Below are 14,621 nucleotides of genomic sequence, written 5' to 3' on the forward strand. Positions count from 1 at the left end.
AATTCTCCTTGCTGAACGGCTTCTTCTTCAGAACATGCACAGAAAATATAACATTTCTTTACATTTCTATGAAGAGGTTATCCACTGATCGCAGGGAGAACAAATGTGTAGAAGCCTGATCTGTTGGTGTAGTAGGGAAGGGGGTAACCTAATTAGTAACTGCACTATGGAGCCTAAAGTTCCCATTTTTTTGTTTTGTTTTCCACTTTTAGAGTCTGATTGACACTTTTAGAAATTTTAAAACGTGGTATCAGATTTTGTTTTTTAGGAGATCAGACTTCTAAACTTTTGAGAACAGAGGTACCATAATACCTGTAAATTGGTGATTAGAAACTTCATTTTTTGAGAAGTATACACAAGTCATACACTATTGTGGTTAAGTACAGTACTTTGTAAAGTGGCATTCAGGGCAATAATCACAATAAGGATGAAATAAACACTAGAGATCTCCACTTTTTTCTATGGCGATTTCTAAAGGTCCTTATAAAATGTCCATCAGGCCTAATCGTCTTGTTCTTAATATGGCCAATTTCATGAAAGCACTGGTAAATAGTACACACTGGTGATAATTTATAAATGTTCCTGCTAACAGCTGACTGCTATTTTATAATTATGGTAATTTCAATATTACTTATAAATAAAGTTACTGTTCAGGCAGATCACACCTTTATAAATGTAACCTAAAAAGTATATTTGTTCTTTAAACATTACCAATGAAATATTGCACACTTGCATTTTAATGCCAAATTCATACCAGCATTGAAGAAGTTAAATGAAGAGTTTGCCAAGCTCTTACATTTAGCTTTTCAATACCAAACACTGTTGTCATGGTAACTTCCCGGATAACTAACCTGACATTTCATTATCTAGATCTCTTTTCTGCAATCCCTCTACACATTGCAATAAACAAAATTATTTCATGAAATAGTTCATCAGTATTTTATGTTTACAAATACAATCCTGACTTTAGCACATTAAAGAATGTAATTTAAACCATTTCTGTATTAATAACTTAACCACTACATTCATAGGCACATACAATAAGCCTTTATTATAAAGTGTGAAGAGAAGTAGGTCTGTCGATTGAATACAAAGTCACCATTGATGCCTTTTCAGACCTTTGAATTATGGAAACTAATTTAGCTGCCAAAGGATTTGCATTTATGAGTATTACATGACTGAATAGAGCGATGCTTTATAATCTCCACCTGAAGTGATCTATTGACAGAAGATGGAGTAGGAACATTAAAAGTCTGAAACACTTGAAAATACACTTTGTGTATTTTTCTTTTAAAGTCTGTAATGCAAATGATGCATCGCTGATCATTTTTACTTTTTGGATGATCGTAATTATGTTTTTTATCACACTGGATCCTACCATGCAGGTAAAATCTTAGTTGGTTCCTGATTTTTGAAGTTTCGGGTCGTTTTCATACCGGTCTAGTGTACTGTGCAGCACATATGGCAAGGTGTGTTGAGCTATTGAGCTTTTCTTTTCACTATTGTGGGTGAAGCTGCTGGTTTAAAATAGCATTTTTAAATAGATTTTAAAAAACATTTCTGTATAGACTGGTTTTCTTTCAATAACATCAACTGTTAGGTTCACATCAACTAATAACATCAACTGGAAACAAACAATTTGTTATTTGTTTTTTTTTTCATTATAAAATTACAATTCCTTAAAACTTCCAACATATGTGTATAACTATTATACCCAACATTAGATGGGTAGCTTTGTTGTCTTTTTTGCTCTTTGGGAGGTACAGTTTGTGTGTTTTTTTTATTCTTTCTTTACATTGCCTGGATATACACTAAAAATGTTTGTAAATCCATGCACTCGCTTCCAGACTCAAGTCACCAGGCTTAATTACCTGTGTTCCCTATTTTACAGCATTGTGCATGAAAGTGATCAAAATACATTTCCAATGGTATCTGGTTCATGACCACATTGCCAAATTACACCTTCAGAGTGCCCAGCAATGGCTCCTGATTGGTGGTTTATCCCCAAAGTTCACAGATTTTTGACTAGACTTTTTAGTCTCATTTTCACTGTTACAGTGTTTGCATCTCTACATAGCTCGTATTATTTTAGCCAAATTTTGGAGCTCTTCTCTTATCCTTATGTCAAAGACAAACTCATTTGGATAATAGTAAATTATAACCTTTCCTATATTCTAAAAAGTTTCCCTGTTTTAAAGAATGTGGGATTCATGGATACACTATTCAGAGTAATATTTATGGCCTTACAAACTAAGCCAATGCCCACCCTCCTTTCCTATCCTTTATAAGTAATTTTGTCATCCCATGTGATTTTAGGTGATTTTACCATCCCAATTTTATATGGTTTGTGAATAGCTGATGTTATCTATTAGTTGTCCTCTGGCAAAATACTGCTGATTTACACCTTTTTCATACCTTTTTAACATTTTTATATACCAAGTACAGATATTTGAAGTGGGTGTCTATGTGCTTATTGGCAGACTCAAGGTTTGCATTTTTTTCTTAAAATCAAAACTAAAAACATTTATATTTGCAAGTTAACTAAGATTAGGAAATAACTGTTTAGTTAATGTTTATTCAAAGCGTCTCTTTAAATAATTCAAAATCACATGCTCTCCTCCTTCCTTTCATCCCTTTTCAGCTCATCTCTCTCCCTTTCTGCCAGTTAGCCACTAAACTCCATTTTATTGTTTGGTGACCTTTTAGCACTTTAAATGCATACAATCTCCACCTATCTTAGACCCTGCCAGTCCATCATTCCATTGTTGTAACTTGAGTCCCACTCTTGCAGTTCTTTAATTATTACCTTTATGACATGTCTGTAATTTGCAACCCCTATTTAATGTACAGCACTGCGTAATATGTTGGCGCTATATAAATCCTGTTTATTATTAATAATAATAATAATAATAATATTAATAATAATAATATTCCAGTGCATAGCACTTATCACAATATTGTCCTTCTCTCTCAGGAGTCGTTATGAATGAAAGTGGGAATTACTGTTTGCTTTTGAAATTTACTATTGTTGGCTCATGTTTCTTTATATATACAAAAGAAGGCAAAATGTATAATTGTTCTGATACAAAATCAATGAGCAGTTCTGGCAATATTAAATGCTGATGTAAATATAATGCTGACATTTTATGGTGCTGGCCCTAAAGCCGCATACACACTTGCAATTATAGTTGTTGGAAAGGATCTTTCACAATCCACGATGCATGAACGATGCTGTACATACATCACCGTTCTGGTCTATGCAGAAGGGAGGGGAAGAGCAACAGAGTGTCACCTCACTGCGCACTCTTCCCCTTCACTTGCATTACGATCGGTCATCATCCATGGATCCGCCGTGGCGGTTGTTCAGACGATGAATGACGCGCGCTGTAAACACTTCAGATTCTTGTCCGATATCGGCCCTGAGCTGATGGTTAAAGACAACCATTGCAAGTGTGTACGTAGCTTAAGTCTGTTATGTTTATCTATTGATGATTCAGTGAAGTCAGAAACAGCCAATATTTTCAGGGCTTTACTAGTGGAGCTTACATGTCTTCTTTAAATTAAGGGAAGGCTTGCAGCTGTAATAAAACTGATATTATAGGTATAGGGTTCCTATAAAAAAAAATTCAAGTAGAAAAAAATCAGGGACACTCACATGTCTTATATTTACATTTTATGTAATAATTGAGAAAGCAGCATTGTATATACAGCTTACAAAAGGCACCAACATAACAAAATAAGAAATCTGTACATTCCATAATACATAGCACTAGATGTAATTGCTGTGTACAAACAACACTGCTGTTTGTGATACAGCTTGTTGATAAAATCCATCTTGGTCATGTGGCAGTATTTACATTTACCTTACAATTTCTGCATATTTTTACTAAATTAATATTTTAAAGCTTAAATATTGGTTGTTATTCTCTCTATCATTCATTTTTGCCTTGATCTTTTATACAAGAATATGTATAAGCATTTGTTTCTCTGGTCTCTTCCTATTACTTACCGCACACAAGTCTGCATACAGCCACCAATACCTTCAGTACTTTATTCAATACATAAAATTTGCCTGACTTGATGGCACCTTACAAATTTCCACATAAAAATACCACATTCATCCTGTCATGTCAAACATTGGGAATGTTTTATACCAACAAATGTAGCATTTGGCCAGTCCTTGTAGAATTAGGAGGAATGGTGAAACATAAAATGAAAAATGTGTTTTTTTAAGTGTGCCTTTTGCTTTAAAAAATAAAAGTTTCAATGCATTTGGTTTGACTTGCAAAAATGTCAACCTATTAGCATATTGGTGGCTAATCTAACATGGATGTGTGGATCTTTTTCATGGTGGCAATACATTCATTGTATAGATGTAATACACAACACAATTTGCTGGCCATCTGACTTAGACACTGTGTCGTCGGTTGTTAATCATAGTCATGATGTGGGTCAGATCCAGACTTTTCATCATCACATCCATAAATTCCTCATCTTTACGAGCTCCTTCTACAAACTCTTCAAGAGACAGTTCCCCTGTGAAAGACAAAACTCTAGGTAAAAGCTGAAATGATGTTGGTAGTCACACCATGCAATACATGAATTAATCAACAAAAATATATTTTTAGGGAACACAGTAACTATTTATGTAGCTCTGTTATGTGCAAAGGGAGACCAATTAAAAATGTTCGGACACTAAAACCAAATATTAGGCAGTAGCTTGAGGGTGGAAAAAAGTTCATTTAAATGTTTTCAAATAATTTTAACTAAGATCCTTATTCAATTACATTAAAACACTAATACTGCAAACAAAACTATGTGGTAGCAGATGAAATTGTTGAAGATGTTTCAGGGCTTGTTCAGTCCAATAAATGCCAAGAAAATACCCCAGCATTTTTTATGTTCACATAGGCAGGGCAAACAGCTTGGTCCAATCACCATGGAATGTGACAAGATAGATGGGAGGTGTGAGGGTTGTGCAATCATCTTGTTCTAGTTGTATTGCCGGGGTGGAGATTTTAAAATGGCATTGAATATGAAAGACGGGTGGTGTCAAAAGTTTACACCCTTTTTCACTGATGGTTGTTTCAGCCCGATATAAATTATATTATTTATGTCCATGGGAACCTGTTGTCTTCTATTTTCAAAATATGTACCTCATTGTCCTGGAAAAAATGTCCGTTTTAATTGTATGTAAGAAGACTGCTGAGCCATGATCACACAGGAATGTACAATTTGTCCTCCTGTATTATTGGGCCATTTATTAGTTGGAACGTTGTTCTGTCCCCACAATGTACGGGTCCTTCCATTCTTCACTACGCTGCATTGCATATAGTGAGCTACTTTGTTTGTATCCTCTCTGGTATCCCACTAACCCAACTCTCTCTTCTACAATCTATTATGAATGCTGCACCCAGACTCATCCATCCTTCCCACAGCTCCTCTTCTGCTGCATCTCTTTGTAGTTCTTTTCATTGGCTTTCACTTCACCTTGGAGTCAATTTCAAGCTCCTGTACTTTGCCTTCAAATCCCTCCACAGTTCTTGTCCCACTTACCTTTCTGACCTGGTAGAAAAATACTCCCCTAGCTGCTCTCTTTACTTCTTCAATGACCTACTACTGACTTTCTCACTCATAACCTCATCACACGCATGGCTTCAAGACTTTTCTAGAGCTGCTCCAACTCTCTGGAATGGTCTTCCTCGTCCATTTCGGCTTGCTCCTACTTTCTGCTCATTTAAAAGAGCACTCAAAACCTATTTTTTCAAACTTGCTTATCCATCTTTCTCTGTCTTTTAAATCCCTCATTACTTCCACCACTACATATCTCCCCTCCTATTGTGTGTTACTTCCCCCACCTCCTAGATTGTAAGCTCTTCGGGGCAGGGTCCTCTCCTCCTCCTGTGTCACTGTCTGTATCTGTCTGTCATTTGCAACTCCTATTTAATGTACAGCGCTACATAATATGTTGGCACTATATAAATCCAAATTAATATTATTATTATTATTAATATTATTTGGGTGTTGGGTATTTTGGATGTGCAAGCTTCTACCTCAGCGTACTTCTGAGCTTAAAAGAAACAGGAATACAAAATTTGTTAAAGGGTCTGCTAAGATTTTTGACACTGTAGCTACATTACTGCAGTTGGAGGCGGATTACTATAGTACTTAGGTTACCCTTTTTCAGTTTAATGGTTCTTTGTCTTTTTCTAGATCTCTTGGATGTTTTAATAAAAGTACAGTCTGGGTGGTCACAACCTTCTAAAGGCTGTGGTTGTTGTTACCATCTAAATTCAATATTTCAGACTTCTAAAAATCCTCAATGTTCTAGTAAGTAATGGTAGCCAAAAATCAGATAATGTTCTGTGTGGGTAGGTTTACCATAGACCTCAATGTCCAAGTCACCCCCTTGCTGACACAGATCACACAGTCCATGAATGGTGAACTAGTGTTATTCATTTAAAAGAGTTCAAAGCTCTTTTTCATCTCCTCCATGTACTGATAGGCTACAATGGGGGATAGTGGTAATTATAGAGCACAGCAGTGTTTCTGTCTTTGGATGCTACAGGGAACATACTTAGCCTGGCCTGAATTCTGTTGGATGGCATCTGTTTTCCACATAAAATGCTTTTTGAACATCTCAACTTCAGCGATTCAACAACAATTCATACCTTCAATCATGTGGGACAACATTGTATATGTACCGGTATATGGTACAAATTTTACTCTATGTATTGGGGATTTTGGCCCTCTGGATGATGAAGAATAATATGCAATTATCCCCATATAAAAAATGTTCATATGCACGCTGTATTTGTGAGTGAACTTGTAATATTGAATCTGTAACAAGTAACATTTACAATTGTTTTTTTTCCTTTTTGCAAAGACAAATATTAATTGGGAATATATTTTATCTTACATATACATCAACAAAAATTCTCTCACCATCTCCATTTACATCAATCTTGTCAAATACACGATTGGTAAACTCTTCTGCTGTTGTGTCATGATCACAGCCGTTAATCGCTCGTACTGCCTATGGAAGAAAATAAAAAATAGAACTTAAATAAAAGTTAATACTGATCATGCAAAACAAATGCATTTATAATTAGGGAGAAAAAAACAAACTGATCACTTGCATTTTTTTATTTGAATATATGCAAAAATATTTGTTTAGTCTGCAAAGAATCAAAGTGTTTGTGAGTCAGAAATGTATGGATTTGTGTAAATTTCTATAGATCAAATAGATGTGCACAAAAACATTTAACACAAGAAATGGATTCTTCTGATTTATTATTAATTATCGATATATATAACTATCAATTCCTTTTTTACATACAACATGTTATTATTATTTTTGTTATTACAGTATTTATATAGCGCCAACATATTACACAGTGCTGTACAAAGTCCATAGTCATGTCACTAACTGTCCCTCAAAGGAGCTCACAATCTAATGCCCCTACCATAGTCCATATCTTGTAAGAGCCTGGCAGGGAGTCCCTGACAACAGTGGCCATCCTTTCCATAATCATGGACTCTGGAAGTAATACATTATCAGATTAACTGTCAAAGAATTCATCAATTAGAAGGAAATATGACTAATTAAACTACATGGGATGGGAGGTACACCAGGGAAAACTTAAAAACAACATTAGGGCAATAGTTTTTTGTCCACAGAGCCAGTAGATGTATTTGGCACAAACTGAAGACAGGATTTTAGGAGCAGAAACTGATCCGAACTTTAAAACATGGTGATGGAAATGATAAGGTTTGGGATTTTTTTCAGTTATGGGCAGCTTGCACTCCAGTCATCAATGAATAATATAAAATGCATTAAATAAAAGTGTGCTTAATAAGATGTAAATAAGAATGTGTATTTTACATATGTAAAATAAGTTTAAGGTTAAAAGGAAATTGATCTTTTAACACAATAATGGCCTGAAACATACTAGCATATATACCAAGGAATAGCCACAAAAGAAGTGATCCATGGTTATGAAATGGCCTAGTCAAAGCCCTGATTTGAATTCCACTGAAATATTGGAGTCTTGCCAAATTCATCCCAGGGAGCTCCTTTAGGTGTTTTAGGGGTTGTGCAGCTACAGCTACTTTCCTCCATATATGGTGGGAATGTCCTGTAGTCTAGCTTGTGGATATGCGTGTATAACATCTTGCGCACCATACTGCAAATTACCATACATAAGAATCCTTGGGAACTGTGGCCTTCTGACTTTTGTTATGTTTGTTTTTGTGCGTTTATTTTCTTTTTTATTGGCATTGTCTGTTTTGTAATGTCTGTATTGTTGAATTTTTGGAAAATTGAATAATATTTATTGAAATAAAAAAAAGAAATATTGGAGGCTTTGAACTAGGCAATTAGTAAAAGTATTCCCCCAAAACATTGTGGTTGATTTACTAATATAGCTTAGGCTGTTCAACTCAACAAAGTGAACAATTTGAAGGAAAGTTCCTTTAGCTTAGTAATAAAATAAAGTTTTGCTGACTTCAGTCACACAATTACCTGCAAGCAAAAATGTGTGATTGGTCATATACATGTGATCATTTTGCAAAGTGATTTTTTTCATTTCAGAGTAAATAGCTTCAACTCATTTAGTAGATCTGTCTATTGTAAATAAATCAATTTCACATGAAGCAGCAGTCAAAAGTTTCACCAAGTCAATGTCTTTTCCACAGTACACCATGGAATCTACATACATTTTTTTTGAATATTTGATAGCAAAGAAAATGTTCTTATTTTTATTAGATTATATTATCTATCTGTATGTACTGTTTAAATATAGGTTAAGATGGTGGCCTGTTTAAATATGTCAAAAAAGTAAATCATTTCCATGGCTGCATTTATTTTTTCATATGACTGTATACATAAACCACCCCATGCATCACTTTTTGTGGGTAATTTCTGGGGCTTGGCATTAAGCCTCTTTACTAGCACAGGAACATTGTTTCTGTCTGCACAGTTTATATTTAGAATGCATTGTAAACATGCCTGAACTATATACACAGGATAATAGCGTTATGTGACTTGTTTTTCATAACTGTCAGGCTACTGGGTCACTTCTAAATTAATCTCTACAACTCTGTCCTTGGCAGATTAATGCTCCTAATAGGAGATTAATCATAACTCGCCTTAAATCCAGCTAAATGGACTGCCCAACAGGCACCTTCAGACATATGTACACACATTAAGCAAGGAATAGATACCAGGGCAGACATAGGTGTGCCATTAGGCTGATGCAACAAGATGGTAGTAGAGGTGTCATAACCTATGAACAAGTAATCAGTATGAACTGTACTTGGTGAAAGGTGTCTAAAACAGTTAGAAACTGTATTGACATCCTTTTTGTTACCTTCAAATAGGTTTTGTATTCTGGTACAAGTCTATGGGAAATACAAAACCCACTTGACGCAGGTCAGAAGGAGGCCAGCTACAAGCCAAATGCACCCGTAATTAACTCTCACTGATCTCAGAAACATCTCAAACTAATGCCATCTGCAATAGTTTAAAGCCTGTTTATCTTACGGAGTTTGTGACAAATCTTTAAACACTATAATTACAGAGATTTCCTTTCACTTTCTGGTTTGTAGTCTCAACAAGTAGTGAAATTATATCTTTCCAATATGAGGGATATCCCCTCTTAGACAGTTGTCACATAAGAAAGTGTGCCCATTGGAAGATTTCCATTCTAATCATGGCAACTCAACCCTTACTATCATACTCAGTGACACTGGTGATCAGGACAATGCGAGAGAGTCAAACCCCCCAACAGGGACACAGGCAGCAATAAAAACCTTAGGGTAGCTCTAACTATTACCACTCTATACACTCTACATCTCACACTTGGCTCAGTTTATTATTATTATTATGATTAATATTAAACAGGATTTATATAGGGCCAACATATTACGCAGCGCTGTACATTAAATAGGGGTTGCAAATGACAGACTAATACAGACAGTGATACAGAGCTTACAATCTAGTAGGTGGGGGAATTCACACACAATAGGATGGGAGATATGTAGTGGTGGAAAGTAGTGATGGTTTCAAAAGACAGAAGAAGATGGGTAGGCAAGTTTGAAAAAATGGGTTTTGAGTGCTCTTTTAAATGAGCAGAATGTAGGAGCAAGCCGAATAGTTTACAACTCTGATAATATACAAATGCAGTAATGTATTTACATTCAGTATAGAAGAGCAGAATAACTAACATACAATGATGTGTGTTAAAGTACAACAATGAAGGTAATTAAAAAGGACTCTTATGATGAAGTTTGTTAGTTGAATTAACACAGCGGTTTCTGTTAATCTCCCCTCCCCTGTAAAAGTTTATTACCTGGTGAACCCAACAGTAGACCTGTGTTTTTTTATTTTTTTTTACCAGAGTCACAATCCGGTTTGTTCTGCAGTAAATTCACTGCAGTGTTGTCACCCTATGGACAGGGTTTAAAAGAAGTTTAAATAAGATATGAACAAATTAGCTAACTCCAGTAAAAATATTTTAACAGTTTCAATGTGTTTTTTTTGTTTGTTTTTTGTATAAAGGTTTAAACTATAATAATACAAGCTACATGGCTACAATGCACACCTATTATCTTTTTTCTGATCCTTGTTACTGTGATTTTTTTTGCTGTACAGCTTGGTCTGCAGGTAAAGGTGTAGGAAAATATAAATAAAGGCATATGAAATAGAAGAAATTAATTGACTGATTACCATCAGAATGAGTTTTAACCCCATGCAGCTACCAAAATAAACATTTTTCCCTATAGTGGGCCTTTAATAATGGAAACTGATGCCATCAAAAAGGTATAAAACCATTTGACAGTAGTAGTAGTAGTGATAACACAGAAAAATGGATCTATGCCATAATACATGATCAAAATGTTTGGCAATGACACATCACATATTAAGGAATGGACCTACTCATTAATATAAAAATACAACAAAAAATAGTTACTAAGTTTATGTATAAAATAGGAATAGTTTTGGAATAAGTTGGAATCCCTCCACTACTACCATTGTTCTTATATAATTATATAATACGTAACAAATAACATCATTATAAGAGTTATCAAGTCCGATAAGGCAATAATGTCCGGGTACCAGTACTGACTCATTACCAGGACTAGACTTTTTTTTACAATAGGTGTAGGCTACAGTTACCTAGGCACAGTGAAAACAGTGCAGAGTGAAACTGGGCAGGTAGCTCACAGATTTTCAAAAAATCACCTGTTTGTATCTAAGTACATGGTTTTACAAAACTTAGGGTACTTTTGTATGTTTGATATGATTTACAACATGAGGTGTATTATTTCAACAGTCCTTACAGGCAATCCCCTTTTTCCAGGTGGGTGACTTACTGGGCAAAGAGGCAAAAGCCATGCATTTAAAACCCAAAGCAGCAATGACATATCCCATATGCACAGTCCTTAAAAGCTCATTTTAAAGTGGACTTCCCACAAAAATGGCCGGTTCTTATACGTTTTAGGCTCTCTTCCAAAATCAATTGTTAGTTGGTGAAAAACATACATGAAGATAATAAAATGTAGAATTTTTCTTACCTTAATCCTGTGGAATGCAGAGCAGGCAAAATCTACAAGACACTGCAGTCCCTAGATTTTGGCTCCTTTATATTCCACGGGAATCTTTCTGGAATAATTATTGGCTAGGCTTTTTCTTACTTATTAGAAGTAGGTTGTTTGGGAAAGGGGAATTCGGCATAGACCCGTGAGCAGATCTTCCATTGTACTGAAAGGTCTTGTTGAAGGAATGTCCAACCCAGAATACTGGTCATTTATTAATATATATTATATATTGGTGCTTTTGAAAGATAAAGTCTTGAAACATAAGCATTCTGTATATATTATTTTTCTTGCAAGTTATGAGACAAACTCTAACCTTTATTATATTTAGCAATTCATGTCGGTCAATGCAACCATTTCCATCCACATCATAGAGCTTGAAATACCAGCGCAGCTTCTGCTCAATCTTCCCTCGAAGAACAAGGCTGAGTGCTGCAACATATTCCATAAAATCTATGTATCCATCCTGCAAAAGAAACATTATAATCAAAAGTAATAAGATACATTCTTTGATGTTTACTTGTTATAGCAGCAAAGTAAATTAATGTTTTGAGGTTTTGAACATTTTACGTTGTGGAGATCTCAAATCTAACTTCATTTATGCTTTTTGGATCTTGGCTCAACCTACTTTTTAAAAATCTGGGAAAAAAATGTATTATCCCATTTTTCCAAAGTATATCACACTCACATATACTGTATGTTATCTACTCAAGGTAAACAACTTATGAGATCATATTTTCTTCTAAAAAATAATGCAGAGGCATAGCTATCTGCAATGTTCCTGCTGATTCACAAGTCTGTAGCATCTCAATCAGAACCTGGCTACTCCTAGTCCTATCTGGACTTGTGCATCATCGTGTTTTAGTACTTGTTTTGACTGCCATATAGGTGCCTTTATTTGTAATTTTTGCATTTGAAATATTGAAGCTGACCACTCTTATGACTACAAATACATTTGCAGTGTTTTATGAATGCACAAGTAAGGTTTTGTTAAGCTTAAATTTGAAGTAAATGAAGTAAATGGAGAGAGGAGATGAGGACCAGGAGAGCAGACTCTGCAGGTGCTCACATTTATACATGGAACAGCAAATGGTAAAAGTTTCTAACCCTAACAGTGACTGGTCAGTGGCATCTGCAGGCATCAACAGAAACAAGGTCACTCACAAACCTGTGGATGCCTGCAGATGCTAATGGCTGGCCAATGTCAGGATTTGAAAACTTTTACCACTAACAATGTGATATGATAAATATTCATGATAAACATTGATCTCTTCACTTTAGTCCCTACATTGGAGAAGCTTACATAGTAATGTTTGTACTTCTCCCTGTACTGTCCATGTATACAGCTTGGACATATTCAACAATAAAATACATAAGACACTAAAGGATTCACATAATTCTCTCTTTTAGTCCTAACAGTAGTCAGTGCTTATATGTACAGTTTTTGAGTTGTAGTCTAGTTTAACCTATGTTTTATATCAATATAATCTTATATTTATGAATTCCTAAAAGTAATAATACAGCTACAGCTACAGCTACAACTGTTTTGTATATTTTTACTGTATGCACAGAAGGACATATCTTCTTTAAGAAAAGGGAAAAAAAACAGCTATCAAATCAAGAAAATTAATAATTGGACATAATACATTTTTGAAATTTTAAAAAATAAAGATTCGTGACTACATGTTGTTGCCCATAGTCTGACCATCATAGACCATTATATTAGAGACTGAACACATGCATACTCATCATTAAAGACAACCTCAGCCTGGGCTTGAGGGCACTCACTTCAATTTTCTATTCCTCCAAATTGTGTTATGTCCTCTTTGGCTAAGATCTATACAATCCAAAGCAGGCACCAATAGACCTTTAGAATTTCAGTGAATGGGTATCACCAATAACAAAAAACTATCTGTCAATATTTAGCTAGCTACCTGGCTTTTGAATTTTGTCCAAGTATAATTGTCTGAGCCCTTTTTTTGTGTTTCTAAATGATTTGTTGAATAGGGGAAACAGCTATATATGAACACCCACAAGGACTTTTCTTTGTGTATAGTCTGTGAATTAAAACTCTACTAACACACTTTATACTTGTTGATTTATTTACAAAAATAATTTCACTGTGGATATATACAAATCTGTGATTATATACAAATGATATGTTTCTCACCTTATTCATATCAAACGTCCGAAACATTTGCTCTATGTAGCTGTTGGCATCTCCACTTAGTCCTCGCAAACCAAAAAATTGCTTAAATTCATGTAGAGTGAGCTGACCAGATGGACATTCGATCATAAACTTCTTGTACCAGTGGTGAATCTCAACTGCTTGTAGGTCATCCACTGTGCTGCTGCTGGTGCTTCCCATTGTTGATTATTTCACAAAAAAATAGCTTAACCCAAAACAAGGTCTATGTCTTCTTTAGTTTCACTAGAAACTAGATGACTGCAGGTTAAGGTGGTAATCTTGGCACAACTCTTGTTGAAGTTTGTGAAGATAATCCACTTGCAAAATTAAACAGATGTATTTATGTTCTTTAAATCAAATTTTTGTTATCTATGTATCTCACTTTTGTGAAATATTCTCCTTTCTTAAAGACTAAAATTGAGTGTTCTTGGGTGATCTGTATTCTGGGGTCTCTCCTTTTACTGGCAGTCCCCTCAGCACAGTTCCCCTCTAACAAGTCCTCCTGTTGCTTTGTGTCAATGCTTTTAAAGTGACCCATGCACCTGTTGGCAGTCACAGGGTGTTTAATCCAGTTTGATACCAACTAAAGAATATCCTGAGCCTGTACAAGTCTCAAGGTTAATCTTAGACTTTGAGAGATTATGGTTTTCATATCAGAGCCCATGATATGTCGAGTGTCTTGGTAAGTCTCAACAAAAACAACCATCCACAACTATGTCTTTAGCATTCACTACATACTGACAATACTGGTTAAAGTTTTCTATTGTGCCACACTGAAATATTCAATGCCTTAGTGTAATATGAACCTCGACATTAAAAAAAAAAAAAATCTGTA

At 35.0% G+C, this 14,621-nt stretch overlaps 1 protein-coding gene across 1 annotated transcript; it reads right to left on the bottom strand.

The window, feature by feature from the left end:
• Positions 1–3,656: 3,656 nt before the first annotated feature.
• LOC140324258 (guanylyl cyclase-activating protein 1-like) lies at positions 3,657–14,293 on the bottom strand. The gene is made up of 4 exons (XM_072401993.1): positions 13,769–14,293; positions 11,915–12,064; positions 6,946–7,036; positions 3,657–4,536 (listed from the first exon to the last, which is right to left on the bottom strand). Exons 1-4 carry the CDS (start codon positions 13,964–13,966, stop codon positions 4,409–4,411), a joined length of 567 nt encoding a protein of 188 aa, XP_072258094.1. The 5' UTR covers positions 13,967–14,293; the 3' UTR covers positions 3,657–4,408.
• Between the last annotated feature and the right edge of the window lie 328 nt (positions 14,294–14,621).

Source organism: Pyxicephalus adspersus, chromosome 2, assembly GCF_032062135.1.
Source record: "Pyxicephalus adspersus chromosome 2, UCB_Pads_2.0, whole genome shotgun sequence".
In the NCBI taxonomy this organism is placed as follows: Eukaryota; Metazoa; Chordata; class Amphibia; order Anura; family Pyxicephalidae; genus Pyxicephalus; species Pyxicephalus adspersus.